Consider the following 15,375-nt stretch of genomic DNA (forward strand, 5'->3'; position numbering starts at 1 on the left):
TAAACTAAGCCTGGGATCAAAAAATTGTATTGAAGATGTCATTAGCAGAGACAAATGGTTCTACAGAGACTTGGCTAAATGGCTATAAAATAAAATCAATGCTTACAAATAAAAAAATGGTTCAAAAATAAAATTAACACATTAAAATAAAAATATCTCTGAAATACAATCAACACTTTAAAATTAAAAATGGTTCAAAAATAATATCAACACTTCAAAATAAATAATGGTTCAAAAATACAATCAACATTTCAAAATACAAAATCTCTGGAAAATAAAATATTATGTAAGTTGTTTTGAAAACACTAGAATATAAACACTTTTATCAAATCTTCAATGTGGTAAGATCATGTAAGTTCTTCTTAAATCCATGGAAACACAACAGTTTGTAAGATAGGTTAGCTCAGCAGGTTAGAGCACCATGCTGGTAACACTGAGGTCAGTAGTTCAATACCCATACTGGTCAATTCATGCCTAAGGTCTTTCAGACAATCAATACTTCAAAATAAATGAGGGTTCAGAAATAAAATCAACATTTCCAAATAAAAAAATGGTTCAAAAATAAAATCAAAAAATGGTGATTGGACAATATTTTTTTCCTGGTAGTCAATATAAGAGAGATGTCATTAGCAGAGACAAATGGTTCTACAGAGTCTTGGCTAAATGGCTAAAAAATAAAATCAATACTTACAAATAAAAAATGGTTAGGAAGCGCATTACAAACCTTTGGTTGAAATGGCCGTTAAATTTAAGTCTCCATTCCAGACCAGAGAAAACTAAAGGGAATGCAACGTTGTGTTAATCCATTTGAGGAGCCGGTAGTTTATCTTGAGGAAATAAATGACGATGCAAAAGTTAATTAGACTGTAACTTGCGCATTCCGCTGCTCAACCACTCCAACTCACACACATCTTCATTCACAGTCTTACTTGTAAATCGATTTTTCTTTTCTTGGACGTTTTGATGTTAGCTTGTCGATGTCTCAGTGTCATTCGCTGGGAAAATCAATGAGCAGCTTGAGGTGACTCTGCTGCTCTCTAGTGGCGAGTAGCCATAATGTTTGCTGGTAACAATCAGAATGCATTGTGGGAGATGTAGTTTGTAGTCAATTTGTGCTCAAAACCTATTTTAAGTCAATCATCGGCCTATAAAATGCTGGGGCGGGCCACAAAATAATGACATGGTGGGCCACATGTGGCCCGCGGGCCTTGAGTTTGACACATGTGCATTAAACAGTGTTTTTTTTAAATTGGAAGGATTTTTTTTTATTATTATTTTGTTTTCTGACCAGTCAGGTGGGTGTGTCAGAGAGATATTTCAAAACCTAGAATTTTGTTATATTTTAGTTTATGTTTTCCCTGCTGTAGGCTGTAGAATATTATCAAGATGTGATTAATAGCAGTAATTAATGATCATACAGCAGTGAATTGAGGCTCACTTTAGTTCACTTGTATTGGTTTTATTTAAGTGTGGTGCTGCAGAAGCTTGACAACTTATCTTGAAGATACTTTAAATTACAAAAATTGAGGTTGAAATTCATTTCATTTTGTGGGTGTAGTTATATTTCTCAGTGTCAAGGGCAAGATGTCTCCATTTTTTGGGCTGCAAACTATTTGTATAGTCGGGAAGGAAAGGGGGCGCAAATAGATGTGGAAGAGTAATATTCTTACAGTGCATGTTAGATGGAGTGCATGTTGGTCGGTCATTACCTTGACCTTGATTCACTCCCCCAGGACTGCGTTAAATCTTTCTGTTTGTGTGTGTTGTGGCAGGAGAGAAGAGCAAGACTGTGGAGCTGGAGGACGTGAAGTTTCATCAGTGCGTCCGTCTGTCGCGCTTCGAGAACGACCGGACCATCTCCTTCATCCCCCCCGACGGCGAGAGCGAGCTTATGTCGTACCGCCTCAACACAACGGTGAGCGGACCCACAAACAAATCTGTCCTCGTAAAGAGCGCACGCACCAACAACCACCTGCAGATTACCAGAGCCAAGAACACATGAATTATTCACCTCATTCTGTACCGCGCCTCGGACACCTGCATCACAGTCGCTTCTGTTTGTCCAGAAAATATTTTCCTTCCTCTACTTCTGCTTACATTTGTAGTGATAGTAATGAGAGAAATAGTGCAAATTCCATCCACGTTTTAAGCAGGGTTTTTTTTTGTTGTTTTGGTTTTTAAGATTTACTTATATAAGTCATAAGTTATTTTTGTGTGACTGGTGTTTCAGCACAATATGCTAGACAATATATAACAGCTTACACAATTTACAAGGGCAAGTCAAAAAGCTATGACCTAAATAAAAATAAAGGGGCATGGCTTTTTCAGGGTTTTGTGAAAATCTTTTAGAATATGAGAGCTCCCCAACTGTTACATCATTTTATCATGATACATTTTTTATCATAAGAATTTTGATTTATCATTGTCACAATAATCCAATTAATTGTGTTTAATTAAAACGGTTTGTATAAATTTGAAAATCCAGTTACCGTGAAGAAGTTACTGTTACAAGTGAAACCTTTTTATGTGACTGGTGTTACATAAAAAAATGGTGTCTGGTGTCTAACGGTGGAGGAGCATGGAGTGGTCTCTGACTGGAGGGATGCAGAAGCATAGACGAAATTCTGAGAGATCAAAGGACAATGTGAGATTTTTATGCTGCAAATATTAGCACGCTGTCAATGAGAAGTTCCAAAACTACATTTGGAAAAAAGGTGAAAAAACCATGATCAGCTTTCATAACATTTATAATTATATGCTAGACTAGGATAGTTTAAACGAAACTTAAAGGGAAAATCTGCAGGCTGAAGCTCAAAGTCATCAGTAGATTTCACATTCATTTCTGTAAACGGACAGAACCTTCTTCCCTGTTCAGACTTAAAGCAGCAACCATATTTTTTTGACCCTTTTATTTATTCAGTTCTTTCCCCAATCTTTTATTGGATCATTGAAAAGGTTTGGTCGCACATGGCCCCTGCTCCCTTGTATTCTTCATTTATTTTATTTAGCTGCTGTTCCCTGGGTTTAAAATGCACAATAGGCACCTTCATTATGTGAGCATCATTAAATGAATGATGAATAGCTGGTGTAAAAAGCACAGGCCGAGCCCTTTTCCACATTTAATTGTGTAATATCTTTGTAAACTGCTGCTGTGTGAATGAAAAGCAAATGTGGAGACTTTCATACAAAAATATACAAAATTGCCTCTTTTCCAGCTGCAGGCCAAATATTTTTCTGTGGTGTTTTTGATAAATCTTTTATTTGGACTTGTTTTTGAGCATGCACTTAACTAGTTAAGCCATTTTGAGCTGCGACGACCAATTAGAACCACAGCAATAATAAAAAGCCAGTGTGTATTGACCTGGGTTTGTTGTGCTCTCTCAGACATTGGCTAAAAGGTCTCCTGTGAAATTATCCTGACTAAAATGTTTACTGCTTTTAATTCATTCCATTTTTACAAGCACAGCATGTTTCCTCTCTTGTCCACTCTGTTAATAATGTGATGTTTTCAGCGTAATGCACTCTTGGTCTTGTGACCTGGCTGACCGTGTCTCTTGGTGTGTTCCTGACAGGTGAAGCCTCTTATATGGATTGAAAGTGTTATAGAAAAGTTTTCTCACAGCCGTGTGGAGATCAAAGTGAAGGTAAGGACAAGTGACAAAAATAAACAGAGCCTGACCACAATGTGTTTTTTTTTTCATTTTTTATGTGAGATCAACATGAAGAAGTGCAGTATCATTAAAAAAAATCCAACATTTCTTTTTTATTTAAACAGTGGATCAAGTGTTTATTTAGATCCCTTTACTCTGATATCCATAATATTGGTAAGCAAACGGCACCCAACAGGTTTTACGGATAATATTTTGAAGCAATTATGTTTAGCTTGAATAACAATATCTCAAGCTTTAAATGTCTTACAGAAGACTGTCCAATCATGAATAATGCAACAAGTATAAGGAGCCCATTGAAAATGAGGTGATACATCTCAAGGGGCTACCCTTGAAACAAATAAATAAAATAAAAATAATAAGTATGGCAAAACTGCAAGGCAACCAAAAAGATGAAAAGATAAATGGAAAATCCTAGGAGTAACCTTTTTAGAGGCTGAAAACGATTTGAGGCTGGGGCAGCAGGACAACAGCCTAGTCAAAGTCCTGACACAAATCCAAGTTAAAATCTGTGGCGAAACTTGGATTGCAGGGCAACAACTCTTAATCAGTCTGAGCTGGAGATACTTTGCAGAAAATAATTTCTGTAGGCTACATTGTAAAGATGAGAAAGTTTCCAAAAGACTTGGGAACCAATTGCCACTGAGAAATGGTTAAATAAGGTTTGCACTGTAAAACAGTAATTCATGACATTTTTGCATACAGTTTTTTTATTTGCAAAAAGTGGAAAATGAATAATTTATTTTCTAATAAAATAAATAAAAATAATAAAGACCCTCCCCTTCATTTAATGTCTTCTAGTATCTATGAGACAAATGGATTTCCATTCGCCATCTGTTTGATGCCTTGAAGGCAACATACACTCAGAATTAAAATCTGTACAATCTTTAGGATGTAATTCATTCAAAATCTCTTGAGTGACCTTTGAACTCTGTCCTCTGTCACCCTCTATAGGCCCGTAGTCAATTTAAAAGTCGCTCCACTGCCAACAATGTGTCCATTATGGTGCCGGTGCCCAGTGACGCTGACTCACCCAAGTTCAAGACCAGCACCGGCAGCGCCAAGTGGGTGCCTGAGAAGAGCGCAGTGCAGTGGAACATCAAATCCTTCCCTGTTAGTGTGAAATACTTACTTAAGTCACTTGAATACACATGTAAACATATCAAAATGTATTTACACCATGTTCACTGCAGGTGGTGCAAAGTCTACTTTTTTTGTTGTGCTATTATCTTCCTTTGTATTTTTTTTTTACATACTGAGGGCAATTATATTTACACACTATTTAGGCTTGTGACAAAGTGAAGCTGTTGTGTTCAGATAAACAGGATGCATTGCCTAATCTCTTCACATGCATTTTATCTTCTTCCTCTCTGTTTTACTGGTAATCTGCATTTTGCTGGTATTTTTTGCTTTAAAGCCTGTTTAAATGAATTTCTCACAAACTTAAAAAACAACAACAACAACTTAATGCCCATTAATTCAGTTGAGACTCCTTTTATCTGTCAACTTGTGATATCTTCTCTGTAATTCATTACACCTTCAGCCTGTCAGGAAGGGCTAAGAATTACCGATGTGGTTTTGTTATCCAGCTCATGTGTAACTTCTGTGCTATTATTCACCTTTGAACGCTGTAAAATTGCATATTCTCCCAGACAGCCTCAGTTAACAAGAAATTAATGAAGGAGGTTGAGGAAACAAACAAAGCAGCTGCTGGTTGAAACCAGAAGCCAGTGGCTACATTCACTTGCAAGCAGCATCAGTCTGTAAATGTTACAACCCTGTATAAACCTGCTCTAAAAATACCATTTTACCTAAAAAATCTACTAAAATTATGTGCATGTACTGTTGAAATATAATTTTCATCAATAATTTAAAGATACTTAGGAATATCTTGTTTTTCTTTATTTTGTGTAAAAGCACAAGGTTATAAAAATCTGCAATCTTATTATCTAACTATTAATCAGCCTGCTGTGACAGTTGGGGGACTGCATGACTGCACAATTTTCCTGCCAGATTTGAAGTCATTATTTCCTCTCTACATGGGATGAATATTAAACGTCCAAAGAGAAGTACTTCATCTGAAAGGTTTTAAAGTCAGAAATGACAATAATTGATGTCCAGGCAATAAAACCAAAGTACATAGTGATAAAGTCAGTGTTCATATAATGTTCTGAAGAATGATTAACAATTTTTATGTGTCTCTTGTGGAGCATGATTTGCCAGAAGTTCTATAAAATGATTCACCTTGTTACGCCTGAGGAAGTTGTCTTGACTTACCATAAATGCAGTTTGTTGTTTTTTCCTTGTGTAAAATATCTGAAGTTTACAAGACTCTGTATCATCTGAATGTCAGTAACCAATATGTTTCCTGGTCTTTGTTTCTGTTTGCAGGGGGGGAAGGAGTATGTGATGCGGGCCCACTTTGGGCTGCCCAGTGTAGAGAGCGACGAGCTGGAAGCAAAGAGACCAATCACTGTTGATTTTGAGATCCCTTATTTCACAGTCTCTGGGATTCAGGTAGAGCTCCTCAGGAACAATCAAGTTTTCTTATCTTGAACAAGACATAAAGTCTTGTTCAAGACTTTGTTCAAGTCTTGTTCAAGACGAATGACGCACTTCAGTGCGTCATTTCTGCATCTTGAACAAGACATAAAGTCTTGTTCAAGATGGTGAAATCAAATTTTTGCATCTATTTGGTCGTTTTTTTGGGTAGTTCATATCACACTAAACACTAGAAAAATATGCTGTGTCCACAATCATTAGAAAAGTGAGCATTACCTGACTGTTTGGATTTATCTGTGTGGCGTCAGGAGATCAACACTTGTATCATGATGTGCGTTATTATTAGGCAGCTTTTATTCCTCAGGCAAAATAGGCTATAAAATTGATTTAACTGAGGTTGCACTATTTGGACTTCCAAGATTTTGGGGAGGAAATCTATAACTAACTAACGATTTGTTACAAATAGTCAAAAGAGTTGTGAGAAATGTATTTTGGAAAGTAAATGACACAAATTATCTGCCAAACATGTGACCTATTCTGCTCCACAGCTGTTATATTTCAGAACTGCAACCTACCAAAAAAAAACAAAAAAAACAAGATGTTCAATGGCTAGCAATATGACCAAGGGGAGAAAGGCTAATTTCTGGTCTACACCAAACATGAAATATCAATATCAAACATATCTGAAGATGCAGTTGACAAAGTTTGTATGTATTGATGAGATTTAAGTGACTCTTGACGGATCAAATGAATGGGGCCATGGCTGGATCAATAATGGTACTATTAGGAACTTGTGGGTTTCTCTGAAACAAGAGATTCATGGAGGAAAACAGTCAGCCACTTTGAACAGTGTATGGGAGGCTGTGGTTGCTGCTACATAAATACTTGATGGTCAACAGATCAAGAAACTGAGACTCCATTGGAGTTTCTGTTGCTGAGGGGAAAATGGTGGCTGTCCAGGCCACTGATTTTTTACTTTTATTTTTTTTTACAGAAATGTAAACAGTATAGTTTACTATTCTCTCTTTAACAAACTAATAAGATGAAAAAAAAAATCTTCATAATATTTCTGCACATTAATAACTACCAAATGATGGTTGATACATAAATTTTCTCCTAAGGAATCCAGAATCTCACTTTAAATATTCAGGTCTGATGTTAATGAACAATTTTAGACTGGCTGAGAGCACTGTCTTTATTCGGTAATAAAATCAACTTGCCTAATAATTGTACACACTCTGTAAACACTTCAGTGCGTCATAAAAGTGATAGTTATTGGATTTAACGATGCACAAATTTGTTCACATCAGCTAGAAACACTGATGCAGACATTATGTGAAGTTAATGGCTGAATCACAGGCTTCAAAATGAATATCTTACAGACTGTGTGTCTGCTTATGTGTAAATGAGTGAAATGTCTATAAATAATATGTATATTTCTTCAGGTGCGCTACCTAAAGATCATAGAGAAGAGTGGCTACCAGGCGTTGCCGTGGGTGCGCTACATCACACAAAGTGGAGGTGAGAGAATAAATACTGTTAAAGCTAACAATGAAATACATACACAACCCTTGGACCTGGATTCATGAGTAAACATGCATTGGTTAAGATAAAGTGTGGGGCTTTTTGAAGGCAATTTTTTAAGCAGAAGGTTTTTCTCCAAATAAAAAAAAAAGTTCAAAAAAGAAAGTTAAAACCCAGTGAGCAGTGATTCAGACCCCAGGCAATGCTTGTTATGGGCTTTTTGAATATTAGATTTATGCTCAATAAAGACTGGAAGGTCTTACAACCAAGAGAGTTCCTACATAGTGTGGAATATGGTTTTTCAGGTGTGGATAAGTATTGCCAGAAAAAATGGAGAATCGGAAAGAAATATGGTGTAAAGTGGTGTATCTATCCATCGCCCATTTGTTTGACCATCCATTTAAACATCTGTTTGTCCATCCCTTTACTTTTTTGTATGTTTGCTCAGCCACTTGTCCATCCATTTGTCTATATACACAATTCATAACATTCACAACATGTCCTCAATAAATAAAGTTTGATTGATTGGAAAAAATTAGGGCTGAGGTGAAAAGGGAAATGTAATGTGATGGAACTGTGAATGAAAGTGCAAGAAATGTGATCAAAATCAAATGATTCACTTATGTTTATGTCTGAACAAAAATGAAATCAAACAGATATCATTCTGTTCGGTGCCTCCCTTGTCCTTGGGTGGCACTAAGGACAAGATCTAGAAAGTCTACTCATAACTATACCCTTCCAGTAACATGTAGTAAAACCTTTCCTCTAAACACGTTGGGTTTTTGAGAATATTACAAAGCAATTCATAGGATAGGATTAGAGTCATATTAAAGTAATACTCTTCAGTATAATCCTCTGTACCACCACACTGGGTTCATGAAGGGCACAAACAGAAATGATATGGAGATGGAGACCAAATCCCCACGCTGGCCCGCCGCCAGAAATCCTTAAGTGCCAAACCTGCTATCCACAGGGACAAAAGTCATCTTTATTGCATCTGTCATGTTCATTACCTGACTTTGTCAGGAACTGAAGAGGTTGAATGATGCCAAAGAGTGCCAAAGGGCTCCCAGGGTGGCACTCTGCAAATGCCACTGCCCCTCACTCTGCCTGCTGCTACATCAGCAAGGAGGCAAAGGAGAAAGAGGAAGGGGCAGGAGGGCGGCCATGAGTACAGATGAAAGTAAGAAGAGTGATGAGAAATATGGTGACTGAAGAGAACGCTATCGCCTTTCTCACTGTTGCTTCGACAGCACAGGGGGAGAGAAGGACAAGATCTAATTTCACTCACCACTACTTTCATGCTGATTAAATAATGCCCTGATACTGTAGACTGAAGCTACTGACTTATTAATGACTGAACACACATCCAGTCATACTTTACAGCAGTAAGGTAGCATGAAGCAATGGCAGGTATAAAACATGTTGATGATTTTCTTCAGATTTTTAAGAGGGGAGAAGGATAATGTAAAAACTATAAGCAGTATGTAAAAGTATTAAACTAAGAACTTTATATTAACTGTCAAGTGATTCCCCCCCCCCCTCATGTAGTGGTTTTGGGGAGTGGAGGGATAAATAAAACAGTCATATCTTGGGAAAAGCTTGAGATTATGACATTTAAGTTAAAAGAAAATTTTAAACGAGTTTTCTCTCATCTGTTCATTACATTTCTCCAATTTTGATGAGTTGAAACAAAAATATGTATTTCCAATTTTTTTTAGTTATTGCATTTTGAGGTGGATGGTTAACATGCTCAGTCGTTCCATATGGGAAGAGGCATATGCCAAAGTGTTGTGTGTTTTGTTGAGATTTTTTTATTTATTTATTTTTCTTGAAGCACCAAAGGATGGTGTGAGACGTGAGCATATATTTGCCAAACAGTATTTCTCACATCTCCCATCAGCTGTTGATGTTGGTTCTGGTTTGGCTCAGAGATCATCAGAACCAGCATTAAATATGGGCTGAGTTTGTATGAACTATATGTATAGAAGAGTAGTTCTGTGTTCAAAGCTGCACCTGATGTATGACCACGTTATAGAGAAAATAGTTTAGACTCTTCATGCAGTCTTGTTAAGTTAATGAATATTGAATGGCAATAACTATTCTTGTCCTATTTCTACTATATTTGCAATCATAAAGGAGCTTTTACAATTTGAGTTTAAAATACTGTTTACAGAAATGCAATTTAGAGCTAATTTAATGAAAACTTTTCTGAAACTTGCTGGACATCTCAAACAAAATAGTTTTTTTTTTTTTTGGTTCTTTTCTAACCAAACTTGCATGGTAGGAGGATAAACTTAGTTAATCGGTCAGCCATAATCAGACTTCTAGATGTTCTAAACTTTTTCATTTTTGCTCTGACAAAATTTTGTGTGATATAGTGCTATGATTTTAAGAAATTGGGCCTTTTTACATATACATTTCTGGGGTTCCACTGATTTGGAGGATGCTGTATATTCCAAAGTGAGTAGGTAAATAAGGGCAATTAAACATTGATTCCGTAGATTTGTCAATCATGTATTTGCATCTTGAAACAAAAGTGGATCTTGTTCATATTTGTCCCTGTTTGACTCAAACAGGTGGATTTTACTCACTGCATTTCTGATGCTGAACAATTATTTACTGGAGGTTTAGATGATCTAACCTTTCACAATAAATGTGATGTAATGTGATATTTAGATTTAATTTGGAAACAACCTTCACTTAACTTCATTTAAACTTTATCAGATATTTAAAATATGATTTATTGGATGCACCTACTTTGATAGCACTTCTGATGGCACATTTTGGGGCGATGCGGGAACGGCGTTAACGCTCCGCTGTTACATTTCTTGGCAGATTACCAGCTCCGGACGAACTAAAGGGCACAGCTGCTGCTGCTAGACGAATGGGTAGTTTCTCCTTCTGCCTGTCTCTGTCTCCTCTGTCTCCATTTCTCCAGCTTAGCGTCAGGAGACGACAGCTGAGGACAAGAGCAGGAGGACATCTGAGCATTTCCTCCCACTGTAAATGGTAACTGGAAGTCATGTCTTCTGCATTTACAATCCTCAAACACGGAAGAAGTGTTTCATCACCTCTGACCTACATTTCATCGAAGGGTTTTCCAGGACTCTAGTGCAACGTTTTTATTACATGAATAATAAATTAACCTTGGTTCAGAGTTCTGCTGCTCCACATTTAATGTCATATTTCTTTTGATTTAGTGCACAATTTTAGTAAGAACTTGACATTTTAAGTGTTACTCATGATGTGATGTTTTGTGTGTGTAACATGTAAATTAACTGATTACATGGAGTGGAGCAGCTCTGAGTGAAAGCAGGTTTTTATTTCCAAGAGAGACATAGATAATGGAGATTTGTGATATGATAAATTTAAAATGTGCCATGTGCTTCCAATTTCTCTTCTTCAGTGGAGAACATTACCTTGTTGCTTTATGCAGGATCGTAACCACAGCTTTAAATCAGTCGGCTCATTAAGCTGTCAAAGTCCCCATTCCCCATATTTTTTGTCATTAATATTTCGATCACTTTGAAACATCACTGTGATACAGTTTTATCTCTGATATATATTCTGCCTGAACTGCAATACAAGTTCAGAGCCCTGAAAATGTCTGCCGTCACCACAGGCACTGTGAACATAATCCTCAGTGCAATGAAACCAACACCAGCAACCAGGTCAATGATTAATAAGGCACAATATTGTCAGAGGCATCGACTGTAAGATAAAACCCACTGACTGAGGTTATAACCTTGTCCCTGTTGTTGAAATCTGCTTTACAGCTTTGAAACTCTCCAGGAAGAAGCCTGAGAAAAAAAAAATCTTGATCTTATCTCTTGTTTTTACAGCATTATTTTATCCAGTTTGGATTCAAGCATCAAAGAACAAATGGGTTAAGAAGTCTTAACAGTGTGATGGGAAGGGCTAAGGTAGAATAGCTTTTTCTTTTTCCTCTCTTTTTTACTTCACAAAGTTTTGACTTTGTAAACTTGTAACTCTTACCAGTACTGTTTTCTTTTGCTGGCTTTTGACGTCTGGCTTTTATGATTCTTTCATAGATTTTGCATCATGTTACTTCATCTACACTGCTTTAAACAGTTGGTTTTAGAATATTTTTTAAGGGCCTCTATTGCAATCATTCCTTCGTCTTGGATCAGAACAAACATAAGTGGCCCTTTTGTTTTTTTAAGTGTGTGATATTGTCTGATTTATTTATCAACTGCTTGTCCATAGGAAACAAAGGGATATATTTGGAAATAAACAATTTTTTTGTAACCAGTCTTGAAAGTTTGCTTCCTTGCTTCTTTGACCAACTCCTACTTTGTAAATAATGTCAGAAAATTACCTACATACCACTGTTAGAAATTCATTCATTTAATTCTCCTTTCTCTGCAGAGATGATCTTCCATTGAACTATTTGCGACTCAATGTATTTATGTTACACCTTTTGTCCATTAGTAAAAGATTGTTCTTTAAAACTACATTATTTCATTCTAATTCAGAAAGTGATAGCATATTTTCTTAGATGTCTTCACCGCTCTCTTATTCATTCATTATGTTGTTGAACGCTGTTTTGCCATCAGCTGCAGATTTATGTTTTCTATTCTGAGCAGATTTGCACACCTGGATTTGGCAGTTTATTTCTTTCAGTCTGGCAGAGCCTTTTGAGCTTTGTCAAACTGAAGAGATGGGCCACTCAAAAACAGCCAGATGATTATTTTCTTTAAGTGCCTCTCAGTATATGTGTGTATTCATCCCTGTCAACCCTGAAAAATACGAGTGTGTCTGAGACTCGCTCTAGCACCACCATCCTGCACTTTAGGGTTGTTTTGGCGAAGTGCTGGGCACTTGTCAGACCAACAGTAATGTGCAAAAGTCTTCAACCAGCTGTCCTTTCCATGGATTTTGCTTCAGATAACATTTAAACATTTCGGACAGTGGTTATTTATGCATTCGGAAACTCTGTAACAGCACCTAAAAAGACCGAATCTATCTCTGTGTGTCTGAATCATACTAACAACACAGAAGCCTCTGAAATGCAGTCAGAGGTATCGGTTTGTAGGTGTGGTGTGGGAGGGTGTGCAGGCACCACACACCTCTTGCTAATGATGCTGTTGTCTGTCAGCTTGAGCTCCTGTGTAAGCACACACCAATGTGTGGCTGGAGGAGTCCGATCTGAGTGAGTTAGCTACTGCAGTGGCAGTTTTATAGGTACACCATGTCATCACAATCAGTTTGAAAAGGCGTTTAGTTTGACTTTGTAATTTTTTTTTTCACCCAAAATCAATTTACTATCAGCTTGTCAATAAATATCTTAGAGGATTTTATTTCTTTGTCTCTGAATCATTAAAGTCACAGAAATGCAAGAAACAGGGTCAGCATTGGATTCATGTGTGTGTTGTCCTTGGAGCTCTGTTGTCTACTGGTTGTGACTAATCAGAACAGACAGACTTTTTCTTCTTGCTTTAAGTCCTTTTCTGGTTGGTTGCTCAGTCGAGCCATACATTTAAATCTCCAATGAAGGCAGGTGCCTCTACACTTTTTCCAATTAACAATTATTGAGGCCACTGAGCCCCAGGGATTGCCAGAAGCTTTTTAAATTCTCTTTTGCTCTTGTCAGGGTCTATACTTTACCACCGTTTTATCAGTCGGGTCTGCTGGGACTTTCTTGGGCTTTATAGCTTACTTTCTATCCTTAAATGCATTGATTTATTGGGTCTTACAAACACAAGTGTGTGTTCCCCCAAAATTCCATACAAGTTCATATAGAAATAGATTTTAAAACAAAAACTATGTAACTGACCAACACTTTAGGCTAACAATGTCATAATCTTCTGAATATTATTTTTTTCTGAATATTATTTTTGAGCCGCTACTTTTTTTCCCCACACTTTGAACCATGCGGCTAATAGCCCGGTGCGACTTTTCTGTGGATTTTTCTTCAACCACCAGGGGGCTCTTTAGCAAGAAGTGAATCATTGGAAGTCAAACTTGGAAATCAAAGAAGAAAATGTTGATTTAGAACAAGCACATGCTAGCAGCAGGCACGACGGAGAAATGTTTTCAAACTCATACCAGCTCATCATGGAACCCACACGAAGAAGTTCATATGATTTTAAGTTGAAGACTATCAAGCTGGGAGTACAGAGTGACAGCCGCTGCATGTAAGCTCAGCGTGAACGAATCCATGGTTGGGCGGAGGTGACGCAAGGCTGCCTCTTTAATAGCAGATTTGTTAAGGACGCAGACCTCCGCTGCGTCCTTGTGGAAAACCGAGAATGGCAGAGATACCAGCGGCTTATATCTGTAAGTTTCCAGTAAAAAAAAAAAAAAGACTTTGTGGGTGTGGCTTATAGTGAGGTGCGCTCTTGTGCCATCCCTGGACACGTTTTATACAAGCAGCAAAATCACAAAAGCTTTTATTTTGTTTGTGTGTTCAGGGGGGAAAAGTGGTACTAGCCTACACCAGTCCCTAAAGATCATGGCCTTGTGCATTGTTCTTTCAGTCTGCTGTCTGAACAATGGTTAACTGTTTGACCCTGTTTGTCTCAAGGCAGCAAGATGTGTTTGTGTTCAGACAACAAAGCGGCATGATCTGCATGAATGCTCGGATTAAAAACAATGGAAATGTGTTGTTTATCTGAGATGAAATGAAACTGAATGGCTTGTCAAACTTTTAACAAAAGTAAAATTGTTTTTGTTCATTCAAAATGTTATGCCAGCTGCAAGAAAGGAAAAAAAAAACTTCCTGTTTATCAAAGCATCTCTGATTTTCAGCTCTTCTCTTTCTTTTACTAAACAGACCTCATTACTGCAGATGAGGCCCCAATCTGTCTATCCAATTCAGTTCTGAAATTTCACTTGGAAGGATGTTTCACTAAAGTAAAAAATTCTGGTCAGATGTTTACAAGCACTCCATATTATTTTGGACTTTTAATAATGCATTCAAGCTCTGACTTTCATAGTGTGATGTTGTTGTCCCAACAACCTCAGAGGCTTTCTGACATTTTTGTGTTTGCAGCCGTCCCCAAGGCTGCTGGTATTACTCTGGCTGTATATTTTACCACTGCTGGTTGGTTTTCTGGCACAAGTCTGGCATTTAAGAACATTTTCAATAGGGTTGATGTTGAACCTTTCCCAGAAACTTACTGTTTTGCTGTTTTAGTTTTTCCAAAACCAGTTTTGATGTGCGTTGGGGATCATTGTCCTGATGAAACACTCAAAGTATCAATCATCTAACCTTCTGTACAGCATAGAGAGATTGCCAGTGTTTGGAAGACTTTCCTGTGATGCCTTAAATAAGGTGTGTTGAATGATGTGACATCACGCTGTTAAAAACAACACAGATTTCTGAGATGAACCAGGGATGTTGAGGCAGTGGGAGTGATAATTTCAGTTTCATCTGTCAGCTGGGAAGAATGACCATATAACCATTACTTATTTTCTCTCAGCTAATAGAAAACATAAATAAATGTGAAATCCAAACATCCTAAAAGAATATCCCAGCTAATGTAGATGTTTTCAGTACAGAGATGATAACATATATTCCTATCACTTGCAATTATTCCTTTTGGAAAAACATAAAGAAAGCAACAACAAAAAACTAGGAGCTAAAACAAAGTTTCGAGGAATTTCTCTATAGATCACTTTCTGACATGATCCAGTTTTTGATTTTTTTGAAGCA

General features: G+C 37.1%; 1 protein-coding gene across 1 annotated transcript in view; it reads left to right on the forward strand.

The window, feature by feature from the left end:
• ap1m3 (adaptor related protein complex 1 subunit mu 3) overlaps window positions 1-11,972 on the forward strand; it is a 39,912-nt gene extending 27,940 nt beyond the window's left edge. Inside the window, exons 7-12 of the mRNA XM_007550830.2 lie at window positions 1,773-1,915; window positions 3,573-3,644; window positions 4,623-4,781; window positions 6,060-6,185; window positions 7,616-7,691; window positions 10,533-11,972. Of these exons, the coding sequence (XP_007550892.1) occupies window positions 1,773-1,915; window positions 3,573-3,644; window positions 4,623-4,781; window positions 6,060-6,185; window positions 7,616-7,691; window positions 10,533-10,555 (599 nt within the window). The 3' untranslated portion in view covers window positions 10,556-11,972. The remainder of the gene's footprint in view (window positions 1-1,772; window positions 1,916-3,572; window positions 3,645-4,622; window positions 4,782-6,059; window positions 6,186-7,615; window positions 7,692-10,532) is intronic.
• Window positions 11,973-15,375: the final 3,403 nt, after the last annotated feature.

This window comes from Poecilia formosa, unplaced genomic scaffold, assembly GCF_000485575.1.
Source record: "Poecilia formosa unplaced genomic scaffold, Poecilia_formosa-5.1.2 Scaffold38, whole genome shotgun sequence".
NCBI lineage: Eukaryota > Metazoa > Chordata > Actinopteri > Cyprinodontiformes > Poeciliidae > Poecilia > Poecilia formosa.